Source organism: Dromiciops gliroides, chromosome 4 (assembly GCF_019393635.1).
Source record: "Dromiciops gliroides isolate mDroGli1 chromosome 4, mDroGli1.pri, whole genome shotgun sequence".
Lineage (NCBI taxonomy): Eukaryota > Metazoa > Chordata > Mammalia > Microbiotheria > Microbiotheriidae > Dromiciops > Dromiciops gliroides.
The window spans coordinates 436,448,425-436,466,575 of NC_057864.1; the positions used below are offsets into that span (position 1 = coordinate 436,448,425).

An 18,151-nucleotide genomic window follows, 5' to 3' on the forward strand; every position below is an offset into this window, starting at 1 on the left:
GAAGAGAATGAAGAGCTGGTGAGGTAGGGCCCTCAGAGCATGACAACACAATGTCTCCTCCTCCCCCCATCTCCTGGAGCTAGGGACAAAGGGGTGTTCTGGGGAGATGCTGGAGGGAGATGTAGATACGGAGGCAGTGAGAGTAGATTGAAAGTAGCCTGTAGGCTGAGGTGGGGTGGGGTGGGGTGAGGACACGGGGTGAACAACGTTTGGGTACATGAGGACAGCAAGTGTCTGCCCTCACTGGGATGCACCTGTTTCTGGCCTTTCCTCTTTTGCTTTTCCTGTAGTCCCCTTCTTCCCCTTAAGGGCTTCCTCAGGACAGGTTCAAGTCATTGAAGTATTTCCATCACCAGATGATCCTGGCATATTGGGAAATTCGGGGGGTGAGTCCATGGTATTTGGAGTGGGAACCAGGAAAGGGGAAGGGAAAGGGGGGTGTGGGGGCTCATGTCTTTTCTTATAGTTAACATTTCAGTGACCCAACCTCCACCCCATAGATCACATAATTCAGAAAGGGGCCCAAGAAGTTATGGCAAAAGGGCAATGACTTCTGTTAAGAACTCACGGACACTAGGAAGAGGTTGGAACTAAGAGAGAGACCCTGGAGAAAGCTTAACTCTATCTTCATTTCCTGTCCTTTGTCCACTTTCCTTTTTTTTGTGAGGCAATTGGGGTTAAGTGACTTGCCCAGGGTCACACAGCTAGTAAGTGCCAAGTGTCTAAGCTGGATTTGAACTCAGGTCCTCCTGAATCCAGGGCCGGTGCTTTATCCACTGTGCCACTTAGCTGCCCCTCCCTTTCCTTTTTTAATAGGGCTTATTCCCTACACCTGTTCTACCTACTTCTAAGTTTGTATCCACTGGATTTTTTCTGATATTCTCACCTCTAACAAAAACAAGGTGGTTCTGTACCCCATTTCTCCAGGGCCCTTCACCGAATTTTCCACATGACCATCAATGAGTCATATAAAATAATGTACAGTGATGTATTAATAGATGATGGTGTATTTATATGAAAGAGAGTCATTTCTTGTCCCTCCAATCCCAGTATCATATTTGACCCTATATGGTCTCTATCCAAATACAATGTCATTAACCCGAAAGAGTGTCCTAATCCCAATGGTTGACATTTAAAGCTAGATAATGTGTATGTGAGGATAGTTAGAAGGTATATATGTTTAAGGGGGCCTCCAATTGCCCCTCAAACCATGTCACATATTGATGGTCCCAAAGTCTGTTTCTGACATGACCAACTCTTTCTGTGTGGTTGTGAGAAGGCTTGGTTTATCTCACTAGGATGGAATTGAGAGTCATGGGTACAGGGAGTGGGTGGGGTTTCAGTAGGCTTGCCAATACTTGTGGTAAGCCAATAAGGGCTGTTGGAAGCTCACTTGAGATCCTCAGGCCTCCTAGGAGATGAAGGCACCTTCCTCTTCCTCTTTCCCAGCTTGCCCATCCAATTCGTTTGTTGCTGGAATATACAGGGACCCCATATAAGGAGCTGCTCTATGACTGTGAGAAATGTGAGTATAGAGGCCCAAGTATGTGTGTATGTGTGTGTGGTGGGGGAGGGGGGGCAGTGTAGCCTTATGAGTAGGTTGCACTGACATACACTATTGGCAGGGGAGGTGGGGGAGGCTATTATTATTGGAGCCGCTGAGCATAGAACCATGACCCAGTCGAATAACTTTTTCAATTTTCTTCTTTCTACAGCCTTTGATTATGATAAAAACGAATGGGTTAAAGACAGATACACCCTTGGCCTCGACTTTCCCAATGTATGTTGTTTCAAGGAGTGGGGGATTATTATTGTGTGTCTCTGTATGTGTGAATGCAGGCTGAAGGGACCTCAGGGGGCTCTCATTGAATATTTTCCTCTGGACCCTTGGTGTCTTTGCTGGGATGCTAACATTCCTCATTCTGCTTTCTTGGTCCTACCCTTCACATTAGGTACTGTGGTCCAAACCCCTTCCACATACTGACCAGGCACAGACAATCACGGTGGAAAGTCCTAGGGCATAGACCTCATGTATCATTATCTGCCAATCCCATCTCCTTCCACTGTCCTCTGAAGAATTTGAAACATGTGAGGGCTATCACTCTCCCTTTCTTGCCTTTCTTTTCTCCTGGGAACTCACCTCACCCAAAGTGACTTTCCCACTAAGTACCCTGACATCCTTCTCTTTTCCCTACTTTACTTGGTGATACCCAACCAAGGACCCAAGCATCTAAATCAATTCTATGGGCACAAAGTGTTGCTTTCTCCTTCATTTGGTGCTCTCACTGAATCTCAGTGATTTTGTACGTCGTGTGTGTGTGTGTGTGTGTGTGTGTGTGTGTGTGTGAGAGAGAGAGAGAGAGAGAGAGAGAGAGAGAGAGAGAGAGAGAGAAACGGGGAGGAACAATGTGTGTGGGAGCATTCTATTGTACCCAATTCCATGTTGAGTACACTATGATTTCCTAGAGGGCTAAGTTGGGCCAGGAGCAGTGGGTGTTACTCAAGCCAGAGTCTACAAAATCTCTTAGTTCTTGTGTCCCTAGAAGGAAGGCACATGGGTCTAGCTCCAGGATGTGAGCAGAGAAGAAACATCAGTCATTTTCCTGTTGACCTTACAGCTACCCTACCTGATTGATGGGAAGACCAAGATCACCCAGAGCAATGCCATCTTACGCTACATTGGACGCAAGCACAGGATGTGTGAGTGGTGTGTGTGTGTTTGTGTGTGTGTATGTGTATTGGGGAGACAGGTCGAAGAGTGGTCCAAGACTTCTTGGGGGAAGGCAGGGGCAGGCAGAGCAGGGCAGGATGAGCCTGTGTCATGCCTGTCTACAGGTGGAGATACTGAGGAAGAGAAGGTGCGGGTGGACATTTTGGAGAGTCAAGCCATGGATTTCCGAATGCAGCTGGTGAGAGTCTGCCATGACCCAAACTTTGTGAGTAGGATGCTGCCTTCCTGGGGAGGCAAGCAGTGGTGAGTGCTCTGGGAGAGAGGGAGGGAGGGAAGAAATGGAAGGTCTCTGAGAGAGGGATCTCCTCTCCTTACATCATCTCAGTGTGGTGTGTGTGTGTGTGTGTCTGAGTGCATGCACGCGGAAGGGGGGAGGGAGGTATGTTCAGGCAGGTGGACAATCTACACTTTTTTTTTTTTGGTGAGGCAATTGGGGTCAAGTGACTTGCCCAGGGTCACACAACTAGTAAGTGTCAAGGGTCTGAGGACGGATTTGAACTCGGGTCCTTCTGAGTGCTCTATCCACTGCGCCACCCAGCTGCCCGACAATCTACACTTCTTACTGGGAAGCCAGGTGTGTGTGTGTGTGTGTGTGTGTGTGTGTGTGTGTGTGTGTGTGTGTGTGTGTGTGTGTGCACGTGCGTGTGCCTACACTCATGAGCAGGCTCCACTGCCAGGATATGACTATCACTGATGTTACAGAAGCATTGTCTTCTCCATCCTTTCCCTTTCTTGAAGGGCAGAGATGAGGCCCCTCCACCCACCCATTCCTGGCCTCCGAGGGGACATTAACCTCAGGATTCCCACTTAATCATTGGACAAATATTTACTCAGCACCTGCATAGAGTGTAACACTGTGCCAGGCATTGTGAGGGGTACAGATATGGGACAGGAGAGAAAGCACTGGCCTCAGAGTCAGGAGTCATGTCTCTGAAGCTTGATGCAGACATGTACTAGCTCTGTGATCCCAGTCTTCTCATTTGTAAAATGGGTAAAACCATACCTGCACCGCTGTTCTCCCAAGATTCTTGTGCTTCATAAACTGTAGAGAACAGCATAAATACACGCTCTTATCATTGCCCTTTAAGGAGATTATAACTGTGTTTACAATACATGCAAGAACAAACAATCGTGGACAAATGCAAGACATATAATTAAATGCTATGGTAGGATTAAATATATTATTACGTGCTTTTGGAGCAGGGGGTTCTTATCCTGGGATCCACTGGGGGTTCCATGGATAGATTTCAAGCAGCAATGACCTTGGATAGGGGAAAATATTACACTTTTATTTTCACTAAGTGCTAACTGAAAGTTAGTATTTTCTTCGGTCACTTAAAAACATTCTGAGAAAGGGTCCTTGGCTTCTTCAGATTGCCATTGGGGTCCATGATATGAAAAAGGTGGTAAGTCCCTTTTTAAGAGGCAGTTGGAATGTGAGATGTGAAGTTGGGAAGATGGAAAGGTGGAAAGGGGTCCAGGTGGGATTCAGATGATACTTCTCAGACTGAATAGGTGGGTGACAATGGTAGAATCTCTTAAATTTTCTGAGTCTTTTGTTACGGACTGATAGTAAGTTATAGATTGATGAGGATGTGAGGGTTTCTCCAGCCAATGAAGGTCCAGGTTCTTAATGTATAGCTATATTACCTGTTTGGTTCTGTGGTCTAGAACACAGCTTCTTAAACTGTGGGTTGAGACCCCAAATGGGGTCATGTAACTGAGTGTGTGGGGGCGGTGTTGAAAATATTTGGCAATGGTAAAAGGTTATGTATACCTATTGTATATACCAATAGACCTGGAGTTGTGTAAAAATTTCTCTAGAAAAAGTTTAAGAAGTCCTGGCCTACAGCAGCAGTTTTCAGAGTGTCGTCTGAATTTCAGAAACCCTTTTGGGGGCTCCTCGAGGTTGAAAGGATTTTTATAACAGCACTAAAATGTTTTAATTTCTAATGTGATAAATATAGAAAGACATAATCCATATGAACAAAAGCTCTTTGGGGAGGGGCCCTCATTTAAGAATGTAAAAGGATCAGTGGCAGCTAGGTGGGTATAGTGCATAGAGCACCAGCCCTGGAGGCAAAAGAAAGAAATAAAGAAAGAAAAGGGAGGGAGGAAGGAAGGAAGGAAGGAAGAAATAAAGAAAGGAAGAAAGAGAGAAAGAAAGAGACAAAAAAGAATGTAAATCTAAAAGAATGTAAAAATGGGACTAAGAATCCTGAGACTGCTGGCCTAGACCACGAGCTTGTTATGCTACCCTGGGTAGGATGTGATGAAAGCCTTGAACTAAGAATATAGTTTGTTTGTTTGTTTTTGGCAGGGCAATGAGGGTTAAGTGACTTGCCCAGGGTCACACAGCCAGTAAGTGTCAAGTGTCTAAGTCTGGATTTGAACTCAGGTCCTACTGAATCCAGGGCCAGGGCTTTATCCACTGCGCCACCTAGCTGCCCTCCAAGAATATAGTTTTGAAGGTATAGAAAGGAAGTGGTAGATTTGAGAGATCTTTTAGAGGAATAATTAGCAAGATTTGGGACTATAGTAAGGGAGCAGAATGGGAAATAAATGAATCAACCAACAAGCATTTATTAAATACCTACTATGTGCCAAACATCGGGGACAAAGAGACAAAAATGAAATAATCCCTGCCCTCAGAGAGCTTATATTCTATTGAGGGATGGGGTAAGAAATATGTGCACATGTAAGTAAATATTCAGGGTGCAGCTAGGTGGCACAGTGGATAAAGCAGCCCTGGATTTAGGAGGACCTGAGTTCAAATCCAGCCTCATATACTTGACACTCACCAACTGTGTGACCCTTGGCAAGTCACTTAACCCTCATTGCCCTGCAAAAAAAAAAAAAGTACCCAGTAAATACAAGATAATTATATTAATTTTGGGGGAGAGGCACTAGCATCCAGGAAAGGCTGTAGGTAGGAGGATAAAGAAATTTATCTGATCTTTGAAGAAAGCTAGGGGTTCTAAGGTGGAAGTGAGGAGGAGGACAGCCTGTGTGAAGGCAAGGAGAGAGGAGGTGGAATGTTGTGGGTAAGAACACAAACAGACCGGGATTACAGGAGCATGCTGGAGGCAGTTCTAACCAGCTTGTGCAGGGCCAATTGTTAAATTTTCAGTGCGAGTATTTATACCTCAGAAATCAGCAATTGTTACAAATGAAGGCTTGATTTATTGTTCTGTTGATTGTTCAGACTTAAGAAAGTGTTAATGTTCTAGATTAAACCCAAAATGGGGATATAACTATTTTTTTTTTCTTCTGGAGAGCCCAGTAGTTAGCAGTTTACCAGCACATCCCTGCCTATATGTCTGTGTAAAGGGGACAAGGTCCTTTAATATGTGTAAACTCTTATCAAGACAGCATAAAAGGAATACCTTTCTGTGCCGGAGAGAAGAATTGAATAGGAGGACTTTGAGATAGCAGTTAGAGACCTGAACACTCTAGAACCTGATTGCTTAAAACAAACACTGGGACAATTCAATAGATATATCCACATTCTTTTCCTCATTCTTGATTTTCTGGTTGATAAGCCTGGAAAGGGAGGTGAGAGCTAGGTGATAAAGGGCTTTAAGGCCAAAGAGAGGACAATCAAGATCCATGGAAGCCTGTTGCATTGTAGTGACACCATCAGATCTATGCTTTAGGAAATTAATTTGAGTGGAGAATGGATTGGAGAGGAGAGAGATGACCTAGGAAGATCAGTTAGGAGGCGATAGTTTGTTTAAGAGGTGATGGGGGAGGGCAGCTAGGTGGCGCAACGGATAGATAGAGCACCGGCCCTGGAGTCAGGAGTACCTGGGTTCAAATCTGGCCTCAGACACTTAACACTTACTAGCTGTGTGACCCTGGGCAAGTCACTTAACCCCAATTGCCTCACTAAAAAAAAAAAAGAAAAAGAAAAAGGTGATGGGGGCCCATAGTAGATAGGGTGGTGACTGTGTGAATGGAGAGTAGAGGGCAGATGCAAAAGATGTGGAAATGGAACTGACCCGTCTTAGCACTTAGATAAATGAGGTGGAGGAGAACGAATGGAGGACTCCAAGACTGTGAATCTGGGCGATTGGAAGGATGGTGGTAACCTCAACAGAAATAGGGAAATTAGGAAAATCATCTCTGAAGCCCCTTCAGGATTAGAGATTGTGTGAGGATGTGAAGCCTGAAGAGAAACTGGTAAAGGGTCTGAGTTTGGAGAGGGTAAAGAAGATGAGTCTGGTTTAGACGTTGAGTTAGTGGTGATGATGGGCCACGGAAGTGAAAATGACAAGGCAGCTGTTGGAGATGAGAGGCCAGTGACCAGAGATAAATATCTGGGGGATCATTATCTCAGAAGTAAGTGATGGTGGTCATTGTGAAAGCGATGGTGCCCTCGGGGAGGAAGAGAGAGAGAGAGAGAACAGAAGAAAAGGGACCTGGGAGAAGCTTAAGACCAGATAGTGTAAAGTCTCCAGTCCATCCTCACTTCTCCCCCTCAACCATCTGTTTCTACACCTAATTTCTCACCCTTTATTCCAGGTTTGAAGGAAAGGGTATGTATAGCTTTTTTGCTTGCTTTTTTTTGTTTGTTTGTTTTGTTTTGTTGTTTTTTGCGAAGGGCAATGGGGGTTAAATGACTTGCCCAAGGTCACACAGCTAGTTAAGTGTCAAGTGTCTGAGGTTGGATTTGAACTCAGGTCCTCTTGAATCTAAGGCCAGTACTTTATCCACTATGCCACCTAGCTGCCCCCATGTATGGCTTTTTTTACTGTAAAGTCAACACCTCTGTTGTTGTGCTGGATTTTATCCCTTCCTGATTCCTGAGGGACTTTGCTCAATCCCTCACCACTATCTTCATTCTGTCTTTCTCTTTGTTTCTCTCTGTCTCTCTCTTTCTCCTCCCTTGCCTATAGACATGCACAGCCATCTCATGTTTTGGAAAAATTCCCCAGATGATCTCACCATTCCATGGTAAAGTGGAAAGAGTGCTGGCCCTGGGTTCCATTTTCACCTCTCATACCTCCTACCTTTGTGACGTTGGTCAAGTCCATCCCACCTGCCTGGGCCCTGCCTGGGTGATGGGACTATACCTATCACCTCATACCTTTATTTTTTGTCTCAGGCTCCATCAGACTCCATCCAGCAAATGAGAGGTGTACAGCCTCTGCCTCAATGTTCTTACATTGTCATCTCCATCCCCTTCCTTTTTTTTTTTTTTTTTGTAGTGAGGCAATTGGGGTTAAGTGACTTGCTCAGAGTCACACAGCTAGTAAGTGTTAAGTGTCTGAGGCCGGATTTGAACTCAGGTCCTCCTGAATCCAGGGCCGGTGCTCTATCCACTGTGCCACCTAGTTTCCCCTCCATCCCCTTCCTAACTCTTATTTTGGTTTCTGCTACCACTGGTCCACTGAATCTGAGCTCTTGACATTCTCCAGTGTCATCTTAATTGCCAAATCCAATGGCCCTTTCTTCTTCTTTATTATCTTTGCCCTTTCAGCACCCTTCCCACCCCCTCACTCCCCTTCTTTAATTCTCCTCCCTTGGCTTCTGGGATGCCACATTCTCCTGGTTTTCTCCTTACATCTCTGACTACTCTCACTACTTTCACTGGTTCTTCTCTTCTTCCTCCCAGCCTCTCACTCTGTCTCCACAGGAAACCATGAGACTCATCTACCTACAGCACCTACCTAAAACTCTACAGCTCTTCTCCCATTTCCTGGGCAAAAGGAGGTGGTTTGCTGGAAAGAAGGTTTGTGATGAACATTGTGTGTGTGTGGTGGTGGTGGTGGTGGTAAGGGAGGTGTGGTGGGTCATGGAACAATCAATTAAAATCACCAAATATTTATTAAGTATCTACTATTGGAAAAGCACTGTTTTAAGCACTGAGGATACAAATTTATTTTATTTTATTTTATTATTATTTTCGGGGCAATGGGAGTTAAGTGACTTGCCCAGGGTCACACAGCTAGTAAGTGTCAAGTGTCTGAGGCCAGATTTGAACTCAGGTCCTCCTGAATCCAGGGCCGGTGCTTTATCCACTGCACCACCTAGCTGCCCCGCGGATACAAATTTTAAAAAATACAGTCCCTAGGGGCAGCTAGGTGGCACAGTGGATAGAGCACTGGCCCTGGATTCAGGAGTACCTGAGTTCAAATCTGGCCTCAGACACTTGACACTTACTAGCTGTGTGACCCTGGGCAAGTCACTTAACCCCCATTGCCCCGCAAAAAAAAAAAAATTAAAATTAAAATTAAAAAAAATAATAATAATAAAAAATACAGTCCCTGCCTTCAAGGAGATTATTTTCTACAGTATACAGATTGCTCAAGTGTTTGTTAAACTCTGTACGAGGAAGGAATCATGCTATGGGCTGGGGATACAAAGACAGATATGAATGACCCTTTCCTTTACTGGATAAGCATAACCCAAGGTAGGGAGCGATGGGGGAAGAGAGAGCAGGAAGAGAGATACAGACAGAATGCTATTGGGAAATTTGAGGAGAGAGAACGCTTTTAGCTGGAGAGTTCAGGAAAGTGTCTATAGAAGAAGTGACCCTTGAGTTCAGCCTTAAAGGAAGAGGATTCTGATAGGCAGAAATAAGCAGGATGTGCATGAGGGAAGGATGGAGTACAGTTCGGCTGGAACATTGGGTGTTTGAAAGGGAGTAATGGGAACAACTAATAACGACTTGTGAAATGCCTACTGGATTGTATTAGCTCTGCTCTGTGTTAAGTATTCGTAGGGGCTATGAAAGGTAGGGCATGAGGGGAGTAGAAATATAAGGAGTTTATAATCTAGGGGAAACAGATTAAAGAATGAGAAAAGGCAGAATATAATCAAGTACAAAATGGATTATAAAGAAAGATCACAGGCTAGTAAGTAGTTAAACCCACCTTTGCCACATACTAGCTAGGTGACCCTGGGTAAGTCATTGAACTTCTCCTGGTCCTCTAGTCTACTCTCCAAGACTACATAGGGGGTGTTCACCTACATTGGTAGGGGTAGTTTCCTTCTCTGGGAGTTCCCCATACCAAAAATAACAGCCAGCATTTATATAGGTTTGCAAAGAATTTTACAAATACGATCTCATTTTATCCTTACTACAACCCCTACAGGCAGGTGCTATTATCATCCTCATTTAGTAGATGCTAAGTGACTTGCACAGGGTCATACCACTAGTAAGTGTCTAAGGCTGGATTTGGACCCAGGTCTTCTTGACTCCAAGTCCAATGTCTGGTCACTGGGCCACCCGGCTAGCTGCCTAAGCGGCTGTTCTTTGAATTGTAAGGGGCAGAGGGAAAGGACAGAAAGCCAAGAGGAAAGGGAAGGTAGAAGGGTGGTGTCAGCCCCACAGGTATGGAGGCTTCCAGAGAAGGCTCCTGGCTTCCTTCTCACCCTCTTCTTTTACTACGCTCAGATGACTTTTGTGGATTTCTCCATGTACGACATTCTTGACCTGAACCGCAAGTTTGTACCCACGTGCCTGGACGCTTTCCCAAACCTGCAGGAATTCCTCACTCGCTTTGAGGTAATAGATACCTAAACAATCCCTGATTGAGAGTTCCCTCAGGAACGGGAATGGGATTGGGGGTGGGGAGAGGCTGGGGCGGGGGTTGCTATATACAGAACTGTAACTAGGAATTCTTGCTCCAAGGGGCAAATTCATTTGGGGAAGGGTGGCAGTACAGGGGATAAGTGATAGTTTAACCGACAGTTTCATCCTGCCAGGGTAGGGGCTGGACCATCCCACAAAGGGTCTGCCCCTGCAAGGGTTGGGGTGAGAAGGAAGGCCCAGTACTGTGGAAAAGGACATCTAAGTGATGGCATGCTAATGGTGGTAGCCTAGTGTCTGCTGGTGGCCAGCAGAGGACTGGGTAATGAAGCTTGGACATAGTAATTGTTGGAAGGAAGCTTGGTCCCTTCATGGAGGAAATGAGTACTCCTGGAGAGAAAGTGTGCTTCCTCTTCCTCAGCTAGAAGCTGGCATCATGGGACAAAGCCCCACTTGTCTCACACTAGTTACAACTCTAGGTGGATGTGAAAAATATGGAGGTAGGATGTCAAGGTAGACTTGACCAGTGATTGAATGTAGGTAGTGAGGAAAAAGGAAGAGTCAGAGATGACCCAGAAATTAGAAGAAACATGAATGAATAAATGAAAAAGCACTTACTAAGGACTTACTCACTATGTGCCAGGCACTGTGCTAAGTGCCAGAGATACAAATGTAAAAAGCAAGATACACACTTGCCTTCAAGGAGCTTATATTCAAATAGGGAGTGTCTCTCTCTTTCCCCTTCTCTTTCCCTCTCTCTCTCTCTCTCTCTCTCTCTCTCTCTCTCTCTCTCTCTCTCTCTCCCCCTCCCTTTCTCTCCCTCCTTTTCTCTCTCTCTCCCTCCCCCCCCCCTCTCTTCCTCCCTCCCCCTCTATCTTCTTCCCTCTCTCTCCCACCCCCTCTCTCCCTCCCCTCCTCTTTCCCTCTTTCCCTCCCCTCCTCCTTTTCCCCTTGCCTTCTCTCTCTTTTCCTCTGAACTTCTGGAGACCATGGCCCCCAACTCCTTTTCCTGGGGAGTTGATCCACTGAACCTAGAACTCTTACCTTGGGAATGAGCTGTACTGTCTGGTGAGTGAGGACAAACCTCATTCACACTTGCTAGCTGGCCATGCTTCACATCCCTTCCAGTCATCCAGAAGGAGACTGAGGCTAACCTGGGAACCTTGCCATCTGCCCTGCAACAGCCCTCCTTCCCTTCCTGCTCTGGGAGCATGAATCAAATCAATATGATCATTACTAATTGAAAGACTCTGATATACGATCATGGATTTAGAGCTGAAAGGGACCTTAGAGACCATTAAGCCAAAAATTCATTTTACAGATGAGAAAGCTGAGATTCAAAGAGGTTATAGTGATTATAGTCCAGGATTAGACAGCCAGCAACTATGGGAGGTGAAATTTGAACCCACCTCTTCCTGACACCAAGTCTGGTACTTCATAGAGTACTGGACCTAGAGTCAGGAAGACATGAGTTCAAATCCAGTCTCAGAAACTTAATAGCTGTGACCCTGGGCAAGTCACTTAACCTCTGCCTCAATCTCCTCAACTATAAAATGAGGATGATAAGAACACTTTACCTCACAGAGTTGCTGTGAAGATCAAATGAAATAATATTTGTCAAAAGTGCTTAGCACATGGGGCAGCTAGGTGGCGCAGTGGATAAAGCACTGACCCTGGATTCAGGAGGACCTGAGTTCAAATTTGACTTCAGATACTTGACACTTTTTTTTTTTTTTTGGTTGGGGCAATGAGGGTTAAGTGACTTGCCCAGGGTCACACAGCTAGTAAGTGTCAAGTGTCTTGGCACAGTGGATAAAGCACTGACCTTGGATTCAGGAGGACCTGAGTTCAAATCCAGCCTAAGACACTTGCCCCACCAAAAAACAACAACAACAACAACAAAACAAAACCCAAGAAACTAAGCAGTCCCTGACTGTGAGTAGTTTACATTCTGGAGAAGGGGGAGGGAACTACATATAAATAAACAATTAAATACAAAATAGATCACAGTAACTTTCGGGGTGAGGACAATAACAAGTAGAGGAATCAGGATAGATTTCCTGTAAGATATGACCCTTGGGTAGAGCTTTCAAGGAAGTTAGAGACCCCAAGAAATTGGGGGGGGGTGAAGGAGGGCATTTCACAAGTTCTGGAAGACAGCTGGGGCAAGGCCTTGGAGATGATGGGAGATGGCATGTCATGTGTGAGGAAGGACAAGGCAGCCAGTTTGGCAGGAATGTGGAGGTCAAGACGGAGAGCAATGGGCGATAAGCCTGGGAAGGGAGGCTGGAGCCCGGCTGGAGCCGGCTGTCAAGACCAAAGAGAGGAATGTGAGTTTTATCTTAGCGGCAAAGCAAGCAGATGCTTTGGGGGCTTCCTCGAGTGACATGGCCAGAATGGTGTCCCAGGATATCAATTTGGCAGCTGTGTGGAGAGATGGCAAAGGATAGTGGTGTGGTATGTGGGGGGGGGCAGCTGTGTGGAGAGATGGCAAAGGATAGTGGTGTGGTATGTGGGGGGGGCGGGGGAGGGGGGAAAGCAGAAGCAGCAGGACTAGTAAGGAGGCTGTTACTATAGTTTAGATGAGAAGAAACGGGCCTCCCCGAATCCCATCATCTTGGCATGATAAGGGGACCTCTGTAGTCATCTAGCCCAACTGGTCTCCCTTCTACAATATTTCAGCACAGTTCCTGGATCATAGTAGGCATTTAATGCATGTTTTGGGGACAGCTAGGTGGCGCCATAGAGCATAGAGTGACAGGCCTGGAGTCTGAGTTCAAATCCAGCCTCAGACACTTATTTAAAGCTGTGTGGTGCTGGGCAAATCACTCAACCCTGTTTGCCTCAGTTTCCTCATCTGTCAAATGAGCTGGAGAAGGAAATGGCCAACCACTCTAATATCTTTGCCAAGAAAACCCTAAATGCGTAAGGAAGAATCAGACACAACTGAGAAATGATTGAACTGAACAATACATGTTTTATTGTCTGACTGGTCTTCTCTCCAACCTTCACCTGAGGATCTCCAGGGATGGGGAATTCACTAACATCTAAGGTTTGCCATTCTATGTTTCGGTAATTGTAAGGAATTTTAAAAAATGAATTGAAACCTGCCTTTCTTTAACTTCCATCCACTCCAAACTAGAGTGAAACTAGGGTGGTTGCAGTGTGAGTGCAGGAAATATTGAAGAGATCGAGGGCTTGGCAACTGTTTGGATATGTGGGGTGACAGAGGAGATAGTCAAAGGTAACTCTGTGATTTTGAGTGAATGAAAGTTTCCTGAGGGCAGGGATCTGAATTCAAATATGGTCTCAAACACTTAGTTGCTCTATTGACTCTGGGTAAGTCACTTAAGTTTGCCTCAATTTCCTCAATTAAAAATGGGGATAACAATAGCATCTACCTCCCAGGGTTGTTGTAAGGATCATATTAGATGATAATTGTAAAGCACTTAACATAAGTGCCTGGTGTTGCTGCTGCTAGACGGTGCTGCTGCCTCAACCACCACCACCACCACCACTACTACTACATCCTTAGTGTCTTTCACAGGGCCTGACATATAGTTGTTGCTGTTTGCCTTTCTTTCTTTCTTTCTTCCTTTCTTCCTTCCTTTCTTTCTTTCTTTCTTTCTTTCTTTCTTTCTTTCTTTCTTTCTTTCTTTCTTTCTTTCTTTCTTTCTTTCTTTCTTTCTTTCTTTCTTTCTTTCTTTCTTTCTTTCTTTCTTTCGACATTTGGGGTTAAGTGACTTGCCTAGGGTCACACAGCTAGTAAGTGTTAAGTGTCTGAGGCCGGATTTGAACTCAGGTCCTCCTGACTCCAGGGCCGGTGCTCTATCCACTGCACCACCTAGCTGCCCCACCTGCCCTTCATTCTTGAAGAGGACCATGACATTGGGGTGATGTCATGACTTGCACTGAATTGGATTTAAGTGAAGAAGGGCTGTGCAAGGTCACCAACCTCACTCTTTCCTCCAGAGCCATCTGGGTCCTGTGACAAGATATACATCAGGATGACTAGAGATGGCCCTGGATGTTTTTTAAGGCAATTGGGTTTAAGTGACTTGTCCAGGGTCATACAGGTAGTAAGTGTCTGAGGTGAGATTTGAACTCAGATCCTCCTAACTTCACGACCAGTGCTCTATCCACTGTGCCACCTAGCTTTCCCATATAAAGTAGGCACTTAATATATGGCGTATAGTGCTAACTGGGCATATGGTAGTCACTTAATAAAAACTTGTTGATTACCTGATTGAACCTAGGTGACTGGGAGAATTATGGTGCCATCAATAGAGAAAAGTTAGAGAGGAACAGATTTGGGGGTGGAGGCAAGAGAACAGGACATGAATTTAATTTTCTGCATTTTGAATTTAAAGTCATAGTAATATAGTTGGTTAGATACCCAAGCAGGTATTAGGAAATGTGGAACTGGTGCTAGAGATTTGAGATCTAGATTTGGGACCCATTTACAGAGTAGTGATCATTGAAGCTATGGAAGTAGAAGAACTCACTTAGGGAGAAAGTGCAGGGAGAGAAGGGGAAGGAAGAGAGGAGGAGAGGAGGGGAGGGGAGAGGAGAGGGAAGAGGGGAGGGGAAGAGAGGAGGGGAAGGAAGAGAGGAGGAGAGGAGGGGAGGGGAGGGAAGAGGGGAGGGGAAGAGAGTAGGAGGGGAGGGGAGGGGAAGAGAGGAGGGGAAGGAAGAGAGGGGGAGGGGAGGGGAGGGGAAGAGAGGAGGGGAAGGAAGAGAGGAGGAGAGGAGGGGAGGGGAAGGAAGCGTGATAGAATGGCTAAGGAAGGAAGGGCTGGGTAAAAGGTAGATTGTGACATTGAGAGACATGGGTAAAGATGTCAAGTATGTTGAAAGCTTGGACTCTTCAGTCTGTTGAAGAGTGTGTGGCCACTTGTAGGAAGCAGGCCTAAGGCTCAGTGGAATGTTTCCCAACCAAAGGCTTGGAGGATATGGGCTGGGTTGGGACAGGTAAGAGAAGATTAGGAAAGGGCCAAACCTTCTGTCAATCTTTGCTCCTGCCATACATAGGTGGGGCCAAAGCTAGAAATTTTGAGCCAAATTGTGAAGCAGGTGAGATTGAGCTGCCTGCCTCCTCCTCTCCAGGGCAGCTTTTCTTTTCTTTCTTTCTTTTTTTTTTTTTTGGTGAGGCAATTGGGGTTAAGTGACTTGCCCAGGGTCACACAGCTAGTAAGTGTTAAGTGTCTGAGGCCACATTTGAACTCAGGTACTCCTGACTCCAGGGCCGGTGCTCTATCCACTCTGCCACCCAGCTGCCCCAAGAACTGAATTGTTAATAGTAGCATTCAGGGGACCACGTGGGAGCTTGATTAGGCTGGAGACATCTCAGTGTCCCTCAGATCACATCATGAACCTATTAGTTGAATCTGGTTTTGGGTCCTGGTTGCTTATCAATGGCCAGGGTTAAAATCAGGTGCTTTGATGATGATGGCCTCAGGCCTGGGTCCAGATGACCCTGGGCAAAATCTAGAGGGATCTGAAGTTTCCTCATTTGTAAAATGGGAATAACAACACTTTTTTTTTTTACCAACTTTCTTCTACACTATCAGTATGAGGGGAGAACTTTATCAAGTCATTATGAGTTATTATTCATATTTATTACACATAAGAATTAAAAGGATAAATGAATAAAAACTTTTTTGTGCATTATGTGCTAAGCACTAGAGATACAAAAATTTTTTGGGAAAAAAGAGTCTCTGATCTTAAGAAGCTTAAATTCTAATAGGGGAAAACTTAATAGAAAATATCTTTAGGGGAGTGGCCAAGGTCTGAACCCATGGGCCCTTGGCTCTTCCCTATCATCTCTCTAAGACAGGAGTTTTTAATTTGAGGTCCACAGACCCAGGGATAAATTTCAGGAAATGTATAAACTTGGATGGAATATATATATATATATATATATATCTTTATCTATTTATCTGTCTATATATCTATATATAATTTTTTTACTAGAACTAGCTGAAATTATTATAATTTAAAAAATTATAAATTGGGGCAGCTAGGTGGTGCAGTAGATAAAGCACCGGTCTTGGATTCAGGAGGACCTGAGTTCAAATCCAGCCTCAGACACTTGACACTTACTAGCTGTGTGACCCTGGGCAAGTCACTTACCCCCCATTGCCCCGCGCAAAAAAATAAATAAATAAATGAAAAATTATAAATGAAAAAGAACATTCTGAGAAGGGGTCCACAGTCTCACCAGATTATCAAAGGGGGTCTATGACACACACAAAAGATGGAGGACTTTGCCCTATGAGGAGATGGCAATCACTTCAGTGAGGATCCAACATGGAGCCCTCCCAGCTCCCAGTAGGGCTGCTGAGACATTGTCTCCAGCTGGGAGAGATGAGGGGACAGGACCCTGGGCTCAGGTCTCTTCTTTCCCCTTTCCTCTCTCCAGGGCCTAAGGAAGATCTCGGCCTACATGAACTCTCCACGCTATCTCCCCAAACCAGTGTTTCTGAAGATGGCCAAGTGGGGCACTCAGTAGGACTCAAGAAGGTCCAGAGGCTTGGAGGAATGAGCCCGACTCTGCTGACCCTCAAGAAGTCAGAGGGTCCCTTCACTTTCTTCTGCACTTTCCCCAAATCAGACTTCCCAGTAAAGTGTATGGACCATTGCTCGTTGCTGCTTCCTTTTAGTCCCTTCTCAATTTCCCCAGGTTCCTGGGTTCTCTAAGGCTGTGACTCCCCTTTCTTGCCTCTCTCCACTTACCTCTCCCAGGGCCTTCACCCCTTTCCTCATCTGCAAGGTCCTGTCAGTGTCTCCCCTGCTGGCTGACCTCTCATATTGCTTTGGCTTTGAAGAGATCAACCAGGATCAAGTTGATGAATGGAATGTAGTCTTTCCATCCCTCAACACTCTGGAGGGAGAGCCAAGGAAGGAAGGCACATGGCCTGGTACGGAGGCCTACTGCCCTCCTATCCCCCTCTGCAACCCCCCACTCTCTGGACTGGCATCCAAATCCCTGGGGTAGTCAATCAATCAACCATCAAGCATCTGGTAAGCTCTGGAGATTCAAAGATGAAAAGGAAATAGTTCCTGTCCTCAGGGGGTTTATATTCCAACAGGTGAGACAATAGCATACAGGTAGAATTATATTCAGAATAAATACAAAATAAATAGAAGGCAAGCCAATACAAAGCAGTTGGGATGGGGGTGGTGAAAATCAGAAAAGGTTTCAGGTAGAAGGTGGCATTTGGGGCTTTCCTCTGGAAAGAAATGTGAGCATTTGGGGCCAATATGGGGATTTGTTTTGCTTGACTAGGCATATTTGTTATAAGGGTTTTTCTTGTGTGTGTGTGCTGGGGAAAGGGGAAGTGAGGGGGAGAATTGTTCATTGGAAAATAAAATTTAATTTAAAAAGAGGAAGAAGTAGTGAGGCCTTCTTGGAGATAAAGGGCAAGGGGAAGGACATTCTCGGTGAGGGGAGGTGGTTACTACAGAGGCAGGGAGAAGGGAGATGGAGTGTGTGAGGAAGAGAGGAAGTCAGTTTGGCTGCTCAGTCAAATAGAAGGAGGCCAGAAAGAAAGGCCGGGGCCGAGTTGTGAAGGGCTGTGTGTGCTTCACTTATAGGTTGTGCCAGATCAGATGCCCCTTGTCTCTGTTCTATGTACTCCCTCCATCCCTGGCCTGGATCAGTCTGAGAGGGGACAGGTGGTGTGGAGGCCCTGGGAGTCCTTTAAGTTTGTGCTTGGATTTATGGATGGGTTTCAAATAATAGGAATCCGTAAGCTGTAGATGTATTTCGGTTTGCACCAGCGGAGGGAGCTGCTCTACTGGGAAATCCTACACTTTTGAAAACATGGGTCGTTGGCACACTGATGAGATGTGTTTTGGGGTGGGGAAACTAGCCCACTAGC

The 18,151-nt window shown here is 45.5% G+C and overlaps 1 protein-coding gene across 1 annotated transcript; it reads left to right on the forward strand.

Annotated features, from left to right (window-relative positions):
* The first annotated feature begins 356 nt into the window (after window positions 1-356).
* LOC122754178 (glutathione S-transferase Mu 1-like) lies at window positions 357-16,779 on the forward strand. Its single transcript, XM_044002336.1, has 8 exons — window positions 357-386; window positions 1,450-1,525; window positions 1,716-1,780; window positions 2,619-2,700; window positions 2,836-2,936; window positions 8,370-8,465; window positions 10,134-10,244; window positions 16,690-16,779. The coding sequence occupies exons 1-8, from the start codon at window positions 357-359 to the stop codon at window positions 16,777-16,779; spliced, it is 651 nt and encodes a 216-aa protein (XP_043858271.1).
* Window positions 16,780-18,151: the final 1,372 nt, after the last annotated feature.